The 17,455-nt window shown below is 40.4% G+C and overlaps 1 protein-coding gene across 1 annotated transcript; it reads right to left on the bottom strand.

The window, feature by feature from the left end:
• Positions 1–1,458: 1,458 nt before the first annotated feature.
• On the bottom strand, positions 1,459–13,906 carry LOC120026471 (serine incorporator 1-like). Its single transcript, XM_038971343.1, has 10 exons — positions 13,659–13,906; positions 10,209–10,370; positions 9,432–9,610; positions 7,439–7,518; positions 6,497–6,634; positions 5,863–6,032; positions 4,768–4,858; positions 4,182–4,383; positions 3,557–3,802; positions 1,459–1,975 (listed from the first exon to the last, which is right to left on the bottom strand). The coding sequence occupies exons 1-10, from the start codon at positions 13,695–13,697 to the stop codon at positions 1,837–1,839; spliced, it is 1,446 nt and encodes a 481-aa protein (XP_038827271.1). The 5' UTR covers positions 13,698–13,906; the 3' UTR covers positions 1,459–1,836.
• Positions 13,907–17,455: the final 3,549 nt, after the last annotated feature.

The following is a 17,455-nucleotide window of genomic DNA, read 5'->3' on the forward strand; positions in this document are numbered from 1 at the left end:
ATGTGAACCCTTTGGAAATACCTGGATTTCTGCATAAATTGGTCATCAAATTTGATCTGATCTTCATCCAGGTCACAACAGACAAACACAGTCTGCATAAATGAATAACACACAAACAATTATACATTATCATGTCTTTATTGAACACACCGTATAAACATTCACAGTGCAGGATGGAAAAAGTATGTGAACCCTTGGATTTAATAACTGGTTGACCCTCCTTTGGCAGCAATAACCTCAACCAAATGTTTTCTGTAGTTGCGGATCGGACCTGTACAACGGTCAGGAGGAATTTTGGACCACCTCTTTACAAAACTGTTTCAGTTCAGCAATATTCTTGGGATGTCTGGTGTGAATTGCTTTCTTGAGGTCATGCCACAGCATCTCAATCGGGTTGAGGTCAGGACTCTGACTGGGCCACTCCAGAAGGCATATTTTCTTCTGTTGAAGCCATTCTGTTGTTGATTTACGTCTGTGTTTTGAGTCATTGTCCTGTTGCATCACCCAACTTCTGTTGAGCTTCAATTGGAGAACAGATAGCCTAACATTCTCCTGCAAAATGTCTTGATTAACTTGGAAATTAATTTGTCCGTTGATGATAGCAAGTTGTCCAGGCCCAAACAACTCAACTGTAGTTTCATCTGTCTACAGAATATTTTGCCAGTAACGCTGTGGAACATCCAGATGCACTTTTGCAAACTTCAGATGTGCAGCAATGTTTATTTTGGACAGCAGTGGCTTCTTCCGTGGTGTCCTCCCATGAACACCATTCTTGTTTAGTGTTTTACATATCGTAGACTCGTCAACAGAGATGTTAGCTGTCTTTAGCTGTCTTTAGTCTTTAGCTGACACTCTAGGATTCTTCTTAACCTCATTGAGCATTCTGCGCTGTGCTCTTGCAGTCATCTTTGTAGGACGGCCACTCCTAGGGAGAGTAGCAACAGTGCTGAACTTTCTCCATTTATAGACACTTTGTCCTACTGTGGAGTGATGAACATCAAGGCTTTTAGAAATACTTTTGTAACCCTTTCCAGCTTTATGCAAGTCAACAATTCTTAATCTTTTGTCTTCTGAATTCTCTCTTGTTCGGGGCATGGTTCACATCAGGCAATGCTTCTTGTGAATAGCAAACTCACATTTTGTGAGGGTTTTGTATAGGGCAAGGCAGCTCTAACCAACATCTCCAATATCGTCTCATTGATTGGACTCCAGGTTAGCTGACTCCTGACTCCAATTAGCTTTTGGAGAAGTCATTAGCCTAGGGGTTCACATACTTTTCCCAACCTACACTGTGAATGTTTAAATGATGTATTCAATATAGACAAAAAAAATACAATAATTTGTGTGTTATTAGTTTAAGCACACTATGTTTGTCTATTGTTGTAACTTAGATGAAGATCAGATCAAATTTGATGACCAATTTATGCAGAAATCCAGGTAATTCCAAAGGGTTCACATACTTTTCTTGCCATGAGATAAATTACATTTTTTTTAAAATGAAAGATGTTCCTTTAACATGAAGGTCAACTATCCCTGCGTTTGGTCCCAAATTGCACAAAATGTAAAATGTACCAATACAAGGCTGGAGATTTAACACCAGGTTCATGTGTGAATCTATCTATTGTAATAGATCTAAAACGCTAACTAAAGAGATATTTTTATGAAAAACCATCAACATCTAATACACAAAACAACACAGTCCATTTTGACTGTAAATCACGTGAAATGTACAGCAGGCAATAAGGTCAATGTTTATGTAAAACGTAAAAAACGAAGCAAAATCAGGAATCAAGATAAGGAAAGTGAAAGAAGAATACTGCATTAGCGGAAAACTTTTCAGCTAAAGTCCCGGTTGATGAGTATCATGGGGGCGACCAGGGTCCAGACATAGAGGGTGAGACACACCCAACTGGAGCTGATCTTCACCCAAACCGCCGGCCACTTGCTGGTCATGGCATTGTATTCTGCATCAGGACTGTGTAGGAAAAAAGTAAGATTTCTATATTAATATCTGAACAAATGTAATGGTGTGAATAAGATAAATATCTATGGTTGAAGTATTGCGTTGCAGCATTGCTGTGTTGCTTTGCGGTCACTTTCATGTTAGAGAGCTAGAGCTGCCTTGTGTTGTGTGAGAGAGTTTAAATATAAATGTTGAACTATAAAATATGTGAAGAGGCGACTCCGGGATGCTGGCCTTCTAGGCTGAGTTGCAAAGAATAAGCCATATCTCAGACTGGCCAATAAAAAGAAAAGATTAAGATGGGCAAAAGCAACTCTGCCTAGAAGGCCAGCATCCTGGAGTCGCCTCTTCACTTTTGACGTTGAGACGGGTGTTAAGCGGGTACTATTTAATGAAGCTGCCAGTTGAGGACTTGTGAGGCATCTGTTTCTCAAACTAGACACTCTAATGTACTTGTCCTCTTGCTCAGATGTGCACCGGGGCCTCCCACCCCTCTTTCTATTCTGGTTAGAGCTAGTTTGCTCTGTTCTGTGAAGGGAGTAGTACACAGCATTGTACGAGATCTTCAGTTTCTTGGCAATATCTCGCATGGAATAGCCTTCATTTCTCAGAACAAGAATAGACTGACGAGTTTCAGAAGAAAGGTCCTTGTTTCTGGCCATTTTGAGCCTGTAATCGAACCCACAAATGCTGATGCTCCAGATCCTCAACTAGTCTAAAGAAGGCCAGTTTTATTGCTTCTTTAAGCAGGACAACAGTTTTCAGCTGTGCTAACATAATTGCAAAAGGGTTTTCTAATGATCAATTAGCCTTTTAAAATTATAAACTCGGATTAGCTAACACAGCGTGCCATTGGAACACAGGAGTGATGGTTGCTGATAATGGGCCTCTGAACGCCAATGTAGATATTCCATAAGAAATCAACCGTTTCCAGCTACAATAGTCATTTACAACATTAACAATGCCTACACTGTATTTCTGATCAATTTGATGTTATTTTAATGGACAGAAAATTTGCTTTTCTTTCAAAAACAAGGACATTTGTAAGTGACCCCAAACTTTTGAACGGTAGTGTATATACTGTATTCTATACTATTCTACTGTATCTTAGTCTATGCCGCTCTGACATTGCTCATCCATATATTTATATATTCTTAATTCCATTCCTTTACTTAGATTTGTGTGTATTGGGTATATGTTGTGAAATTGTTAGATATTGCTTGTTAGATATTGCTGCACTGTCGGAACTAGAAGCACAAGCATTTCGCTACACCCGCAATAACAACTGCTGAACACGTGTATGTGACCAATAACATTTTATTTAAAACTTGACACCATGGCTGTGTCTGAAAATGTTACTAGCTGTCAAATCCTTGCTTCCTCCGTCCTTATTTCCTCAATTACTTTTAAAGCTCATTGGAGAAGGAAGTGTGAGGGAGGGACCTTGGATCCTCTCCAACGTCTGTCAAGAACAAATCCTCAAGGGGGAATTAAGGAAACAAGGACAAAGGAAGCTAGGACTTGACAGCTAGTAACGTTTTCAGACGTAGCACTTCACAATGTTGGTAATCTGTGTAGTTTGGCCTTACTGACCTATACCAGTTGGTGAGAGTCATCATGATGTAGAGCGAAGCCAGGAAGAGCATGAAGTGGAAGAAGGAATAGCTGTACTGGACGATGTCCCTCTCGTTGTCCTCCACACGGCTGGGTCCCTTCCTCTCCGTACCCGTCCCTCCCACCTCCTCGTCCGGTGTGCCCGCGTTACTCTCCTCCAGGGTCACCGTGTCGTTGGAGGCCATGGTCAACTTGTTCACCTGGCTGGTGTTGGACGAGCGGATGCTACAAGGACGTGAGCATTTATAATCATTATAAGAATTACAATGCATGAGAAATTTGAACATTTAAAATAACTTCGAAAGCATTTATAAGCATTTGTAAATATTTATAAGCATTTATAATTATTCAATAAAGTTATAATGAAGTATAACCAAAGGTATTAGATTAAAAAGTCACAATCATGGATTGGATTGATAAAGCACTTTTCAGAATGCTCAAACTGCAAACTGATATTCTAATTCCATGAACGGGGGGGGGTCACCAGTCACCAGTCACCAAATCCACTGATACTGTGTAGCAACAACAAATTGACATTACTTATATTTCCCAAACCACTATGTGCTATAGCTGTACCAAGGTCTGCCTTGCTGACCAATCATACCTAGAGTAGAGGATGCATAGGACGAAGATGGCCAATCCCACGATGCTCTGGGCGTCCCACCACTGCAGATAGGGAGAGGACAGGATGGGCTCCTCGGTGCCGATGATCACCACGGCCGTCTGGTTCTCAATCTGCAGAGGGGCCAGCGTGGGCACCAGTGTCTGCTGGAAGATGCTCAGCAGGCTGGGGTTGCATGTCCGGTCTAAGAGGGGAATTAAAAATATATATATGTATATGTATATTTTTTCTTATTATTTCTTTTGTTTATATTTTAATATTAATAATTACTTTTTTAAGAGGGGGTGGTGACTTTTGAGTTTAACTCGAGCTGAACAAATACATTTGCAATTAGCGTGGAGAATGGCGATGTGTTTGCAATTCATGGGCAAATGTTTCAAAGGATGTCAGTCTGACTGAGAAGTTATTTGATTGTTCCCAATAATTATGAATATGATTGCATTTAAACGGTTAGATATATGAACAATGAACTGTTCATTTATTTGGTATTAATGAATAATGAACATAGATGAACAAGTCAGGGAGGCAGTGCTGTTAGGGCAGCAGCTTGTGTAGCAGTGGCTCTGACCAGGCTCGTTGGTCATGGCAGACCAGGTCAGATACATGGTGTACATGGTCATGATGGAGGACTGGAGTAGACCAGATCGGGGCTGGGATTCCTAAAAAAACAAACAAAGTAACTGTGATTTACAAAGGGATACCAAACATAATGGAAATGCTGTCTGACTAGGCCTCAGTGGGGATTTCTACACGTAGCAAAGGGAGGATGGACCTCCGTACATTTAAAAAAAACAACAATAGAAACATATTTAAAAATCCTCCTTGTAATATTTTTAATTTAAAAAAAAAATACTGTTAACCGCCACAAGTTTTTAAATCATCAGCCACTACTGATTAGGGCCCGGAATTGTTCTTGAGCACATGACATTTTAGGATGTACTTTAAGCTGTACTAGGCCCACTGTGACATTCACAGCCATTTTTGATCATTTAAATTAGGCTGTGGCTGCACCTTGCATCACAAAGTTGGTCACAACTCAGAATCAACTGAATGTGAGTTGAAACTTAGTTTAGGCACGTCTCTCCACTAGATGCGCACTGACTCTTGCAAATGGGTGGCAGGTAGCATAGTGGTTCGAGCATTGGGCCAGTAACCTAAAAGGTTGCTAGTTCAAATCCCTAAGCTGACAAGGTGAAAAATCTGTTGATGTGCTCTTGAGCAAGGCACTTAAGCCTAATTGCCCAAGCACTGTGAGTGCCCGCTTGGGTATGTTCCGGTCAGTTCTGTTTGACGATTCGTTTGGGGAGGATGCAACTGAGTGTAGTAGACCCCACCTGTTTCTTTATGCTTAGGACAGGTTATGTCTGATAGGAGGCTTTTTTCTTTTTGAATACTAACATTTTGAAGTCAGATATTTGTAAATATATCAACTTGTGAAATGACCACCGTCATCACCATCGCTGTCTAAATAAATACAACACTAATTTCCACCTCTACCTCCTTGCCTCCTACTGATTATTTTGTCCTTGCGACTGCTACAAGGTCCCTATTTTACACTCTAATAGTCCTACCTGTTCTATACAGTACCTTTGGAGCAATTTCATAAAATGAAATGATGAATATCGAACGTTGAACATTGAATGAGCGTTGAACGAGGGCTCACCTGTACTCTGGGCATGACAGACACAACAGAGGCTACGGCACAGAGGAGCAAGTTGAAGCCGATGAAGAACTTGTTGAGTAGACAGCCCTCTGGCCGAGTGTAGAACATGTACATCAGGATGATGACGATAAAGGCCATGACGTAGTTGAGTCCAGTTACAGCGAGCAAGGCTAGAGACGAGAGGATAGACCGAATCAGATTCAAGTTGCATTGTTATTATAAAGCCGAACAGATTCTGTCTAAGAACATTATACAGAGTGGGAGCACTATTGACACCTGCACTTGCTGTATGTTACGGTTACCATTTATTTAGCTGGTATTTACTCTTTTGGATTCATTCAAATAATTACTGTTATGTGCTATTTGGTACCAGGTAGTTACCAATTGTGTTGATTTGATATCACTTACTTAAAAACAAAAAATGGTGAATACTTGCTAAAACATCAAATCAAACCTCCCATCAGCATTCTTAATCAACAAAACATCAATAATTTGGCTAATCATAATGACTGTTTGAGTGTGTGTGTGTGTGTGTGTGTGTTTATGTTCTTTTCACCCCCTCTTTCATTTTACTGCTGTGTGTTGCGATCGTAAGTGGATTTTAAAGTGGATTTGATTTGCCAGGAAGACTCACCTGCGTACCAGCCCCTGGAGTTCCCTCTCTCCATGTTGTCCACCCAGGATTCATTCCAGGAGTGGGCAAAGTCCACCAGCAGAACCAGCTGGATCAGGATGAAGCAGAACGCCCCACAGGTACCCACCACAAACCACGCTACATGCACACACACACGCACGCACGCACGCACGCACGCACGCACGCACACACACACACACACACACACACACCATCATCATATGACACTTTTTTTTAATTACAATTTTTTTTTACCACCTTTTCCTCCCCAATTTCGTGATATCCAATTGCAATCCAAATACGATCTTGTCTCATTGCTGCAACTCCCCAACGGGCTCGGGAGAGGCGATTGTCGAGTCACGCGTCCTCCGAAACATGATCCACCAAACCACGCTCCTTAACACCCACCTACTCAACCCGGAATCCAGCCGCACCAATGTTTCGGAGGTAACGCAGCTCAACTGATGACCGAAGTCAGCCTGCAGGCGCCCGGCCCGCCAGAAGGAGTCGCTAGAGCGCGATGAGCCAAGTAAAGCCCCCACGGCCAAACGCTCCCCTAACCCGGACGACGCTGGGCCAATTGTTCGCCGCCCTATGGGACTCCCGGTCACGGCCGGTTGTGACACAGCCTGGGAAACAACCCGGGTCTGTAGTGATGCCAATCGGGAGGCCCTCATCATTATATTACACTTCAATCAACAAGCAGTTCCTAAAAATATTACTATTACTTATTACATGATTATCATTGTGTATATCAATAATTAATAGTGTTGATATTGCACTACATTGTAATATCAAAGACTAATAGTATATCACTCATATATGCTGATTGTGCATGGTATGCATGGTCAAAGGCTGCATTGATAAATCATAATAATATACAAATATCAACTATCACATCACAAACTATGACTGAAAGGATTTAAATTGTGTCAATCTTACTGCGAGTAAAAGGCCCTTCAGGAATGTAAAAGGCACCGACAGTCACGGCAACCATGGCAGCCACCTTAAAGAACCAAAACCTGTGGGGGAGAGTGAGGTCATTTATCAACTAATAAATATACGTGAATAGGCTTATGATGTCTTGCTGTTACGGAAAACTCTAGTTCAGTTATTCTCCTCGGGTTCCTCGGCACGGTGGCCTGAAGAACGTTAGCTCAGTGACCCGTTGTGTATGAGATTATTTCACTAATATTGCCCTGGGTTGCAGCAGTGAGATAATCATATATCTGAAAGTCTTACCAGTCCCCCATTATGAGAATTGTTAAGTTACAAGCAGTGTACATGCTTTTTTTGAGGTAGCACATTACAATCGTACCAGGGTTGAACATTGCAGATTTGGGAACTGATATATATATTTTACCTTTATTTAACTAGGCAAGTCAGTTAAAGAACAAATTCTTATTTTCAATGACGGCCTAGGAACAGTGGGTTAACTTCCTTGTTCAGGGGCAGAACGACAGATTTTTACATTGTCAGCTCGGGGATTTGATCTTGCAACCTCTCAGTTACTAGTCCACTGCTCCAACCAATAGGCTACCCTGCCGCCCCATAAACACCTTAATTGGAACGCAGTGGCTGTACAGTAACATGCTATACATGACGTAAGAGCTCTGTCTCTGCGCTGCACAGCGCTGCGTGAGTTTTGACTGACAGACGTTCTGAACATGAGCATCTCACGCGACAACAGTTTGCCCCCATCCCTCCTGCTAGTTTGGCAAACTTGCACATACTTTATTGTCTGTAAATGCTGGGAAGTTCTGTAAATTAAGGAGGACAATGTATTTTGAAAGATGAGACGTTGAGGATTATAATAAATACCGCTTTGATGTCATACAAGCAAGCCAAACAGCCAAACAGCCGTGAGTCCAAATGTGCACTTCACATTTACATATCATAAAACTCATGTCATATACTGTAGTGTCAACGCTTATGATCACTATGTTCGATGTACAGTTACAAGATGACATGGTGTTATACCATTGGTTGTTCTGAACAGAATGAGCCTATGTTTGTCTATTGTGAAGAAAATCATTACTCCTTTCTATGGGCACCAAAATGAAGATCTGTTTCCATTAATTACATTGTGAAAGCCTAAAGGTGTAATTCCGTATTGTATAACTTAGCGACTCATGTTGGCAATAGACCAGGCTTTCAAATGACGCCCATGTGAACCAGAATGCGATTTCTAATGGACCGTTTTTGGATTGTGTAAACAACATCAGTAATTGTGTGAGAGCGGGGATGCAGGGTTGTGTTCCAAACAAAACAACTACAAGTGTGCTTGCTCTGGTTCCTCAACGGCAGGAGTAGGAGAGCAAAAAAAACAAAAAAAAAACGTAAAGTTGAAGATTCTTCTTTGAGTCATAGAAGTGCATTGAAATGACTTAGGAACTGTGCACACTTTGGAGAGGCGTGTGGCCACTTGGAGACACCAGTTAGTCCTCTCACGCTAACCCTTGTAATGTTTTTTTGTCTTATGTTGCACCTACCCCACATTTTCCAGGAATATTCCATAACATGTTACTGAATATATACAGAGTATTTTCAAATTTGAAATGTGGTGAAAAGTACAGTAAATGTCAAATGAACACAAAATCAACAGTGTAATGTTTGGATTCAGTCTCGTGTCAGGTGAACTGTTGTGTCCTCACCTTTGGTCTAATCATTTTACCATAATCTCAAACGGTTCCCTTTCCACTGCTACCATGGTTATGCATAGGCTTTCCATATTTCTTCTGTAAGAAACATTTAAATTCAGCCCTATCCATAAAGACCAATTCCCACAAGTGTAAAAGGTTAATAATAAAGGGTATTCAACGAAATACTGACTTTAAAGTCAAAGTTGGCATTTAAGTTTTATTATATGTAGTAATAAGTAGCATGTAGGCCCCTTTTTTTTTTTGAGGGGTGCGTTGCGTTATGGGGTGGTTACCCGTTGTGGATGGCGGAGCGCGGGTCTCGACTGTTCTTCACGTTGATCATGATCAGAGCGAACGCCAGGAAACACATGCTCATTCCGAAGCACACCCGGTACACGGCTTTATAGCCCACTAGGATCGTACAGTTGATGTTTCCATTGATGCCTGCTCCGTCTTCACAGAACCCAGGAATCTACAGGCACAGACGGACATAGGCACAAACCATTTAGGTAAGTCTTATCTACTGTCAATTTCCATAGTCTGGCTGTGCGATTCTGCATTCAATAACGTAACATTTTTGCTATGGTACTGTAAATCAACCACAAGTTGGCTACTATCAGTACTGTACCACAAAAGTTTCACAATTTATAAGTAACCAACCATAGTCATTCAACATTCCCATTTGGAATGAATATATGTCAATGTTTAAATTTAGACAGAGTTGCAATGTTAATGCAACCTTAACATACAGTAAGGTTGCATTGGAAGTTGCAACTCTGTGTGTAGGCCCCCACCGTTTTAAGTACGTGTGACTTGACTCTTTCCACCAATAGCCCCCCCATGTATTCAAGCATTATTAAAGTAACAAATGATCATTCACCATATACACAAACATCTACTATGACACAACATGATTCATCGTCTCCATAACACCTCCACACACACACACACACACACACACACACACACACACACACACACACACACACACACACACACACACACACACACACACACACACACACACACAATTTAATCAATTTAATTTAATTGATTGGCCTGTCTCCTACCTTTTTTAGCTGCTCGTCCACTCCTGGTGACAGCATGATGCAGGCTATAATGGTCCCTAGCAACAGGATGAAGGCGTAGATGACTCGCGTTACCGTGGAGTTCTTGCTCTGGGGACAACATCTGCACAGCAAGCATGTCGCACTGCTACACAGACACGGCACCTAGAGGGAAAGAGAGGAGGGAAAACCATTGTCAAACGTTCCTGTGAGGTTGTAGATAGAGGGGGAAATCATTGTCAAACGTTCCTGTGAGGTTGTAGATGGAGGGGGAAATCATTGCCAAACGTTCCTGTGAGGTTGTAGATAGAGGGGGAAATCATTGTCAAACGTTCCTGTGAGGTTGCAGATAGAGGGGGAAATCATTGTCAAACGTTCCTGTGAGGTTGTAGATAGAGGGGGAAATCATTGTCAAACGTTCCTGTGAGGTTGTAGATAGAGGGGGAAATCATTGTCAAACGTTCCTGTGAGGTTGTAGATAGAGGGGGGGAAATCATTGCCAAACGTTCCCCTAACATTGTAGGTCAGCTAGGGACAAGCCAGAGTCAGTGCAGACACTCAAGTGGACTGATTAACCTTCGTCCTGGCACTTTGAAGCACTACATACTGCAGCAATGTGGTAGTAGGCCCGAACCTAATCCAAACGCAATAAAAAACAAGTCAACAACTGTATTTTTGACTGTGGGGGTAAAATCAGGTGTACTTAACTTAGGAGAAGTTGAGATATTGCTGTTACTTACTTATTCAACCAAGACAGAGAAACAACAGACATGTCTAATCCACCACAACAGTGATACAACAGCGGTACAGTAACCACTACAAAGGCATGAAGGCATTGTACCTCTAAGACACCTGACTCTGTGGAGCCCTAAGTAGCCTACTAGCTTGTAAACAACGTAATACCCCAGGCAGACAGACAAGGTCAGCTTAGCCATGGGTAGCCAGAATATGGGCAAGCCGGCGAGACAAATCTTTTACACATGACTGATGAGGCCATCCTGTGGTTAACATGAACTTGACCTGCTTTAGCTGGTCAGGAACCAGGAATCACAAGTTGACTGTCTACTAGCTAGACAGTTACAATGGAGGTCGGAAGACATTGGATTAGGCTTGTTGTTGTATGCGTTTGTCTCAATCCAAATACTACCCCCCCAGCAAAGCCTAAATTCATATGTCTAGCGGCATATACTAGAGTAGCTACTGAACGTCCTGGCCTACTAATGTTTTTGAAACTATTCATGGCAACGTTGTGTATTTGGTTGCTTGGCCTACACTTATTAGTTGGGCCTGAGACAAAGTACGACTGTATAACTTATCTCTGAGCTGCGCCCAATGCAGGACAAACGCCCTTTTGTCCTCTTGTTGTTACATCATGACATATTTTGCTCTAGTCTCTAGTCTAGGCAATAATATGACGATAACACTGTATGAGATGACCAGAGATACATTATTACATGTAGACTATTATATGTACGTTATTACATGTAGACTATTATATGTACGTTATTACATGTAGACTATTATATGTACGTTATTACATGTAGACTATTATATGTACGTTATTACATGTAGACTATTATATGTACGTTATTACATGTAGACTATTAAATGTACGTTATTACATGTAGACTATTATATGTACGTTATTACATGTAGACTATTATATGTACGTTATTCCATGTAGACTATTATATGTACGTTATTACATGTAGACTATTATATGTACGTTATTACATGTAGACTATTATATGTACGTTATTCCATGTAGACTATTATATGTACGGTATTACATGTAGACTATTATATGTACGGTATTACATGTAGACTATTATATGTACGTTATTACATGTAGACTATTATATGTACATTATTACATGTAGACTATTATATGTACGTTATTACATGTAGACTATTATATGTACGTTATTACATGTAGACTATTATATGTACATTATTACATGTAGACTATTATATGTACGTTATTACATGTAGACTATTATATGTACGTTATGATATGTAGACTATTATATGTACGTTATTCCATGTAGACTATTATATGTACGTTATTCCATGTAGACTATTATATGTATGTTATTCCATGTAGACTATTATATGTACGTTATTACATGTAGACTATTATATGTACGTTATTACATGTAGACTATTATATGTTCGTTATTACATGTAGACTATTATATGTTCGTTATTACATGTAGACTATTATATGTACGTTATTACATGTAGACTATTATATGTACGTTATTACATGTAGACTATTATATGTACGTTATTCCATGTAGACTATTATATGTACGTTATTACATGTAGACTATTATATGTACGTTATTACATGTAGACTATTATATGTATGTTATTCCATGTAGACTATTATATGTACGTTATGACATGTAGACTATTATATGTACGTTATGACATGTAGACTATTATATGTACGTTATTACATGTAGACTATTATATGTACGTTATGATATGTAGACTATTATATGTACGTTATTCCATGTAGACTATTATATGTACGTTATTCCATGTAGACTATTATATGTATGTTATTCCATGTAGACTATTATATGTACGTTATTACATGTAGACTATTATATGTACGTTATTAAATGTAGACTATTATATGTTCGTTATTACATGTAGACTATTATATGTACGTTATTACATGTAGACTATTATATGTTCGTTATTCCATGTAGACTATTATATGTACGTTATTCCATGTAGAATATTATATGTACGTTATTCCATGTAGACTATTATATGTACGTTATTACATGTAGACTATTATATGTACGTTATTACATGTAGACTATTATATGTACGTTATGACATGTAGGTTATATTGCTCCACATAGATATTATGGCAACAGTTTAAGCATGCCATGGTCTTTGTTTTTGGACTAGGACAAGGCAGCAAGCACTGTTAATCCAATTAATCATGAGTAGAGCAGATGGCTACTAGTAGCATGATTAACCCTTTAGGACTTACAGTAGCCCCATACTATGGGTGTATTGTGGGCTACTTGGGGGAGGCAAATAGTTTATGTTTCCCTTTGCCCTATGAAAATGTATATTCTAGTCTATAACGTGAACACATATTGAGACCTGACATTTGTGGAGACCAGAGCAAAAGCAGAGGCAAATCAAAACCTTGTTTTTCACACAAGCAGATACATAACCAAGTCCTAGTCAATCACATAGGCTACCACCATTCGAGTCCGCTAGTTCATGTAATTCGTTTCAAGATGAGTGACAGGCGTTTGCGCCTCCTCATGATTCTGACCTGTTGCTTACGTCACATCATCCTGACAACCTTGTATGAGCTCAGTCGAAGATTGAGATACTAAGCCATTCTTTATGTTTGTCACATATGTCAACCTGGTTCTTGTGCACAAATATGTTCGTGATATCATATGAGAAGAAACGTACCCAGCTTGCGACAGAAAAGGCCGCCAAAACAGCTCCCATAATATTCCAGTTTCGGCACAGGAGTGCGCACAATCTATAGCGCTTTTCTTCCAGTAACGGCACTCGTTACTTTTCTGTCCCTCCAGGTTGAATTGTCAATGTAGATACAATTAGAGTACCAACTTTTGAAAATTGTAAATATTTTAATTAAACGATTTTGTTGTAGTGTCGTACAAGCGAGCCCTACTTCTTCAACTCGCGCAATCTTCTATGCGTTCTTGCTTAGTGCAATATGGGATACTTGGGACGTCCACACCCTAAACACTAACCTTAACCATTATCCTAACCTGAACCATAACCCTTACCTAACCCAAACCTTAACCTTTACTTTAACCGTTATAGATGTCAACTTCAATGGGGTGACGTCAGAGTATGAACCCCCAAAGGATCCCGCATAGCAAGTGGCGTGCTTTCTTTGCGGTGAATTATTTTTTACTATGCGTAACACAGGATGATGTCATTACGTTAACATCAGTACAGTCGATTCAACGTCGATGCTGCTGAGGCTGTGAATTCGAATGTCATTTTACTTTAGAGGGAACCTTGTTGCAATCGGAATCATCCCGTAATGCTGTCTGTCATTGGTGTAAAATCAAACGTTTGAATTCCAACCTCAACATACAGTTTAAGCTACAGTTGACGTTTTATTTAGTAACCTACACAAACACAAATCTGTCATTAATAAAATGTAAATATGAATGAAGCTTTCCTCTGTGGAGGTTAACTGTCAGATGTAATTTACACGATCTTGATTAAATATATTGTAGACCTAATAAAGCTTCCATTCAAAGTCCCATGAGAAAACAACAACAACATAAAAAAACATATGTTGTCATCTTTAGGATGACATGTTAGCCTTCATGAACCCGAAGCATACATTGGTAACAGTTCATTTGAACTGTACGTCATAACATGGTCATAAACATGACATAACAAATGTCAAAACCTGTCATGACATCTTATGTGACAAGGCTGTGTCATTTTGTAATCGTTATAACAGAAGTAATTACATAAGTTGACAAAACAATACTACTTACACACTTAAGTAATTTTATGCCAATATTATGACACTGTTATGACGTTCAGTTCATAAAAAGTGTTACTCATAGCTACAGTGCATTCGGAAAGTATTCAGACCCCTTGACTTTTTACATATTTTGTTATGTTACAGCCTTATTCTAAAATTTATTAAATCGTTTTTTCCCCTCATCAATCTACACCAAATTTCCCATAATGACAAAGCAAAAACAGGTTTTTTGAAATGTTTGCAAATGTATAAAAAAAACGGAAATATTACATTTACATAATAACTATTCAGACCCTTTACTCAGTACTTTGTTGAAGCACCTTTCGCAGCGATTACAGCCGCGAGACTTCTTGGGTATGACGCTACAAGCTTGGCACACCTGTATTTGGGGAGTTTCTCCCATTCTTCTCTGAAGATCCTCTCAAGCTCTGTCAGGTTCGACGGGGAGCATCGCTGCACAGCTATTTTCAGGTCTCTCCAGAGATGTTTGATCGGCTTCAAGTCCGGGCTCTGGCTGCGCAATTCAAGAACATTCATAGACTTGTTCCGAAGCCACTCCTGCCGTTGTCTTTGCTGTGTGCTTAGGGTCATTGTCCTGTTGGAAGGTGAACCTTCGTCCCAGTCTGAGGTCCTGAGCACTCTGGATCAGGTTTTCATCAATGATCTCTCTGTACTTTGCTCCATTCATCTTTCCCTCAATCCTGACTAGTCTAGTGTTTCCAAACTTCTTCCATTGAAGAATGATGGAGGCCCCTGTGTTCTTGGGGACCTTCAATGCTGCAGAAATGTTTTGGTAGCCTTCCCCAGACCTGTGGCTCGACACAATCCTGTCTCGGAGCTCTACAGACAGTTCATTCAACCTCATGGCTTGGTTTTGGTTCTGACATGCACTGTCAACTGTGGGACCTTATATAGACAGGCCTTCCCAAATCATCTCCAATCAATTGAATTTACCACAGGTGGACCCCAATCATGATGTAGAAACATCTTAAGGATGATCAATGGAAACAGGATGCACCTGAGCTCAATTTCGATCTGAATACTTATGTAAATAAGGTATTTCTGTTTTTTTATTTGTAATACATTTGCAACAATTTCTAAAAACCTGTTTTTCGTTTTGTCATTATGGGGTATTGTGTGTAGATTGAGGAGATATTTTTTTTAATTTAATCAATTTCAGAATAAGGCTGTAACGTAATAAAATGTGGAAGAAGTCAAGGGGTCTGAATTCTTTCCGAATGCACTGTGTATCCATTGGCATGCCATAAGAAGTAAGGTGGTAGACAGATCCAGTATCAGTAGGCAGATGATGTTCAAGACCAACGCTTGCGCCTCCTTGTGATGTTATATTGCACGCCCATAATACCCCCTTGCAGAATCAACAGCGATGCCTCTGTAATAGGGCCAGACAGCTCAGTGTCCTGGTCAACAGCTCCCTGGTGTGACCACATTCACAACACTTTTGACCAGCCGAGAACCACAATCCTTGAAAACCTAAAGAGAGAAGAGTCATTAACAAAACAGATACTTCTCATCCTACCAAAACGGCCACCTTTACTGAAAGAAAAGTAATGTCGGCAACCATTACATTGGTCCAGTGGCGATTTTAGCATGTACATCTTGATGGGGCAAACTCCCCCAATTTTCTTTTAGATGTATGCCAGCAAAGCCACTACACAACACTAAACAATACATTAATTGCACTAATATGGTGACAAATGGTGCCCACAAATTGTTTGGGCCTACATAAAGCTGTCCCAACAGCAGAGCTTTCTTTTCAGCACCATGGAGTGAGTCCTTACCAAATCAAATCAAATTGTATTTGTCACATACACATATTTATCAGATGTTATTGTGGGTGTAGCGAAATGCTTGTGTTCCTAGCTCCAACAGTGCAGTAGTATCTAACAGTGCAGTAGTATCTAAAAACGATTCACAACAAACACCCAAATCTAAAAGTATAAGAATGGAATTAAGAAATATATAAATATTAGATTGAGCAATGTTGGTGTGGCATTGACTAAAATATAGTATATACATATGAGATGATTAAAGCAGTATGGAAACATTATTTAAACATAATTAAAGTGACTAGTGTTCCATTATTAAAGTAGCCAGTGATTCCAAGTTTAGGTATATAGGGCAAAAGCCTCTAAAGTGCAGGGTTGCGTAAGGCGGTGGAGGTGGAGACCGCCTAGTGATGGCTATTTAACAGTCTGATGGCCTTAAGATAGAAGCTGTTTTTCAGTCTCTCGGTCCCAGCTTTGATGCACCTGTACTGACCTCGCCTTCTGGATGATAGCGGGGTGAACATGCTGTGGCTCAGGTGGTTGATGTCCTTGATGATCTTTTTGGCCTTCCTGTGACATTGGGTGCTGTAGGTGTCCTGGAGGGCAGGTAGTTTGTCCCCGGTTATGCGTTGGGCAGACCGCACCACCCTCTGGAGAACCCTGCGGTTGCAGGCGGTGCAGTTGCCGTACCAGGCGGTGATACAGCCCGACAGGATGCTCTCAATTGTGCATCTGTTAAAGTTTTAGAGGCCAAGACAAATTTCTTAAGCCTCCTGAGGTTGAAGAGGCGCTGTTGCACCATCTTCACCAAACTGTCTGTGTGGGTGGACCATTTCAGATTGTCAGTGATGTGTACGCTGAGGAACTTGAAGCTTCCCACCTTCTCCACTGCGGTCCCGTTGATGTGGATAGGGGCGTGCTCCCGCTGCTGTTTCTTGAAG

Source organism: Salvelinus namaycush, chromosome 2 (genome assembly GCF_016432855.1).
Source record: "Salvelinus namaycush isolate Seneca chromosome 2, SaNama_1.0, whole genome shotgun sequence".
Lineage (NCBI taxonomy): Eukaryota > Metazoa > Chordata > Actinopteri > Salmoniformes > Salmonidae > Salvelinus > Salvelinus namaycush.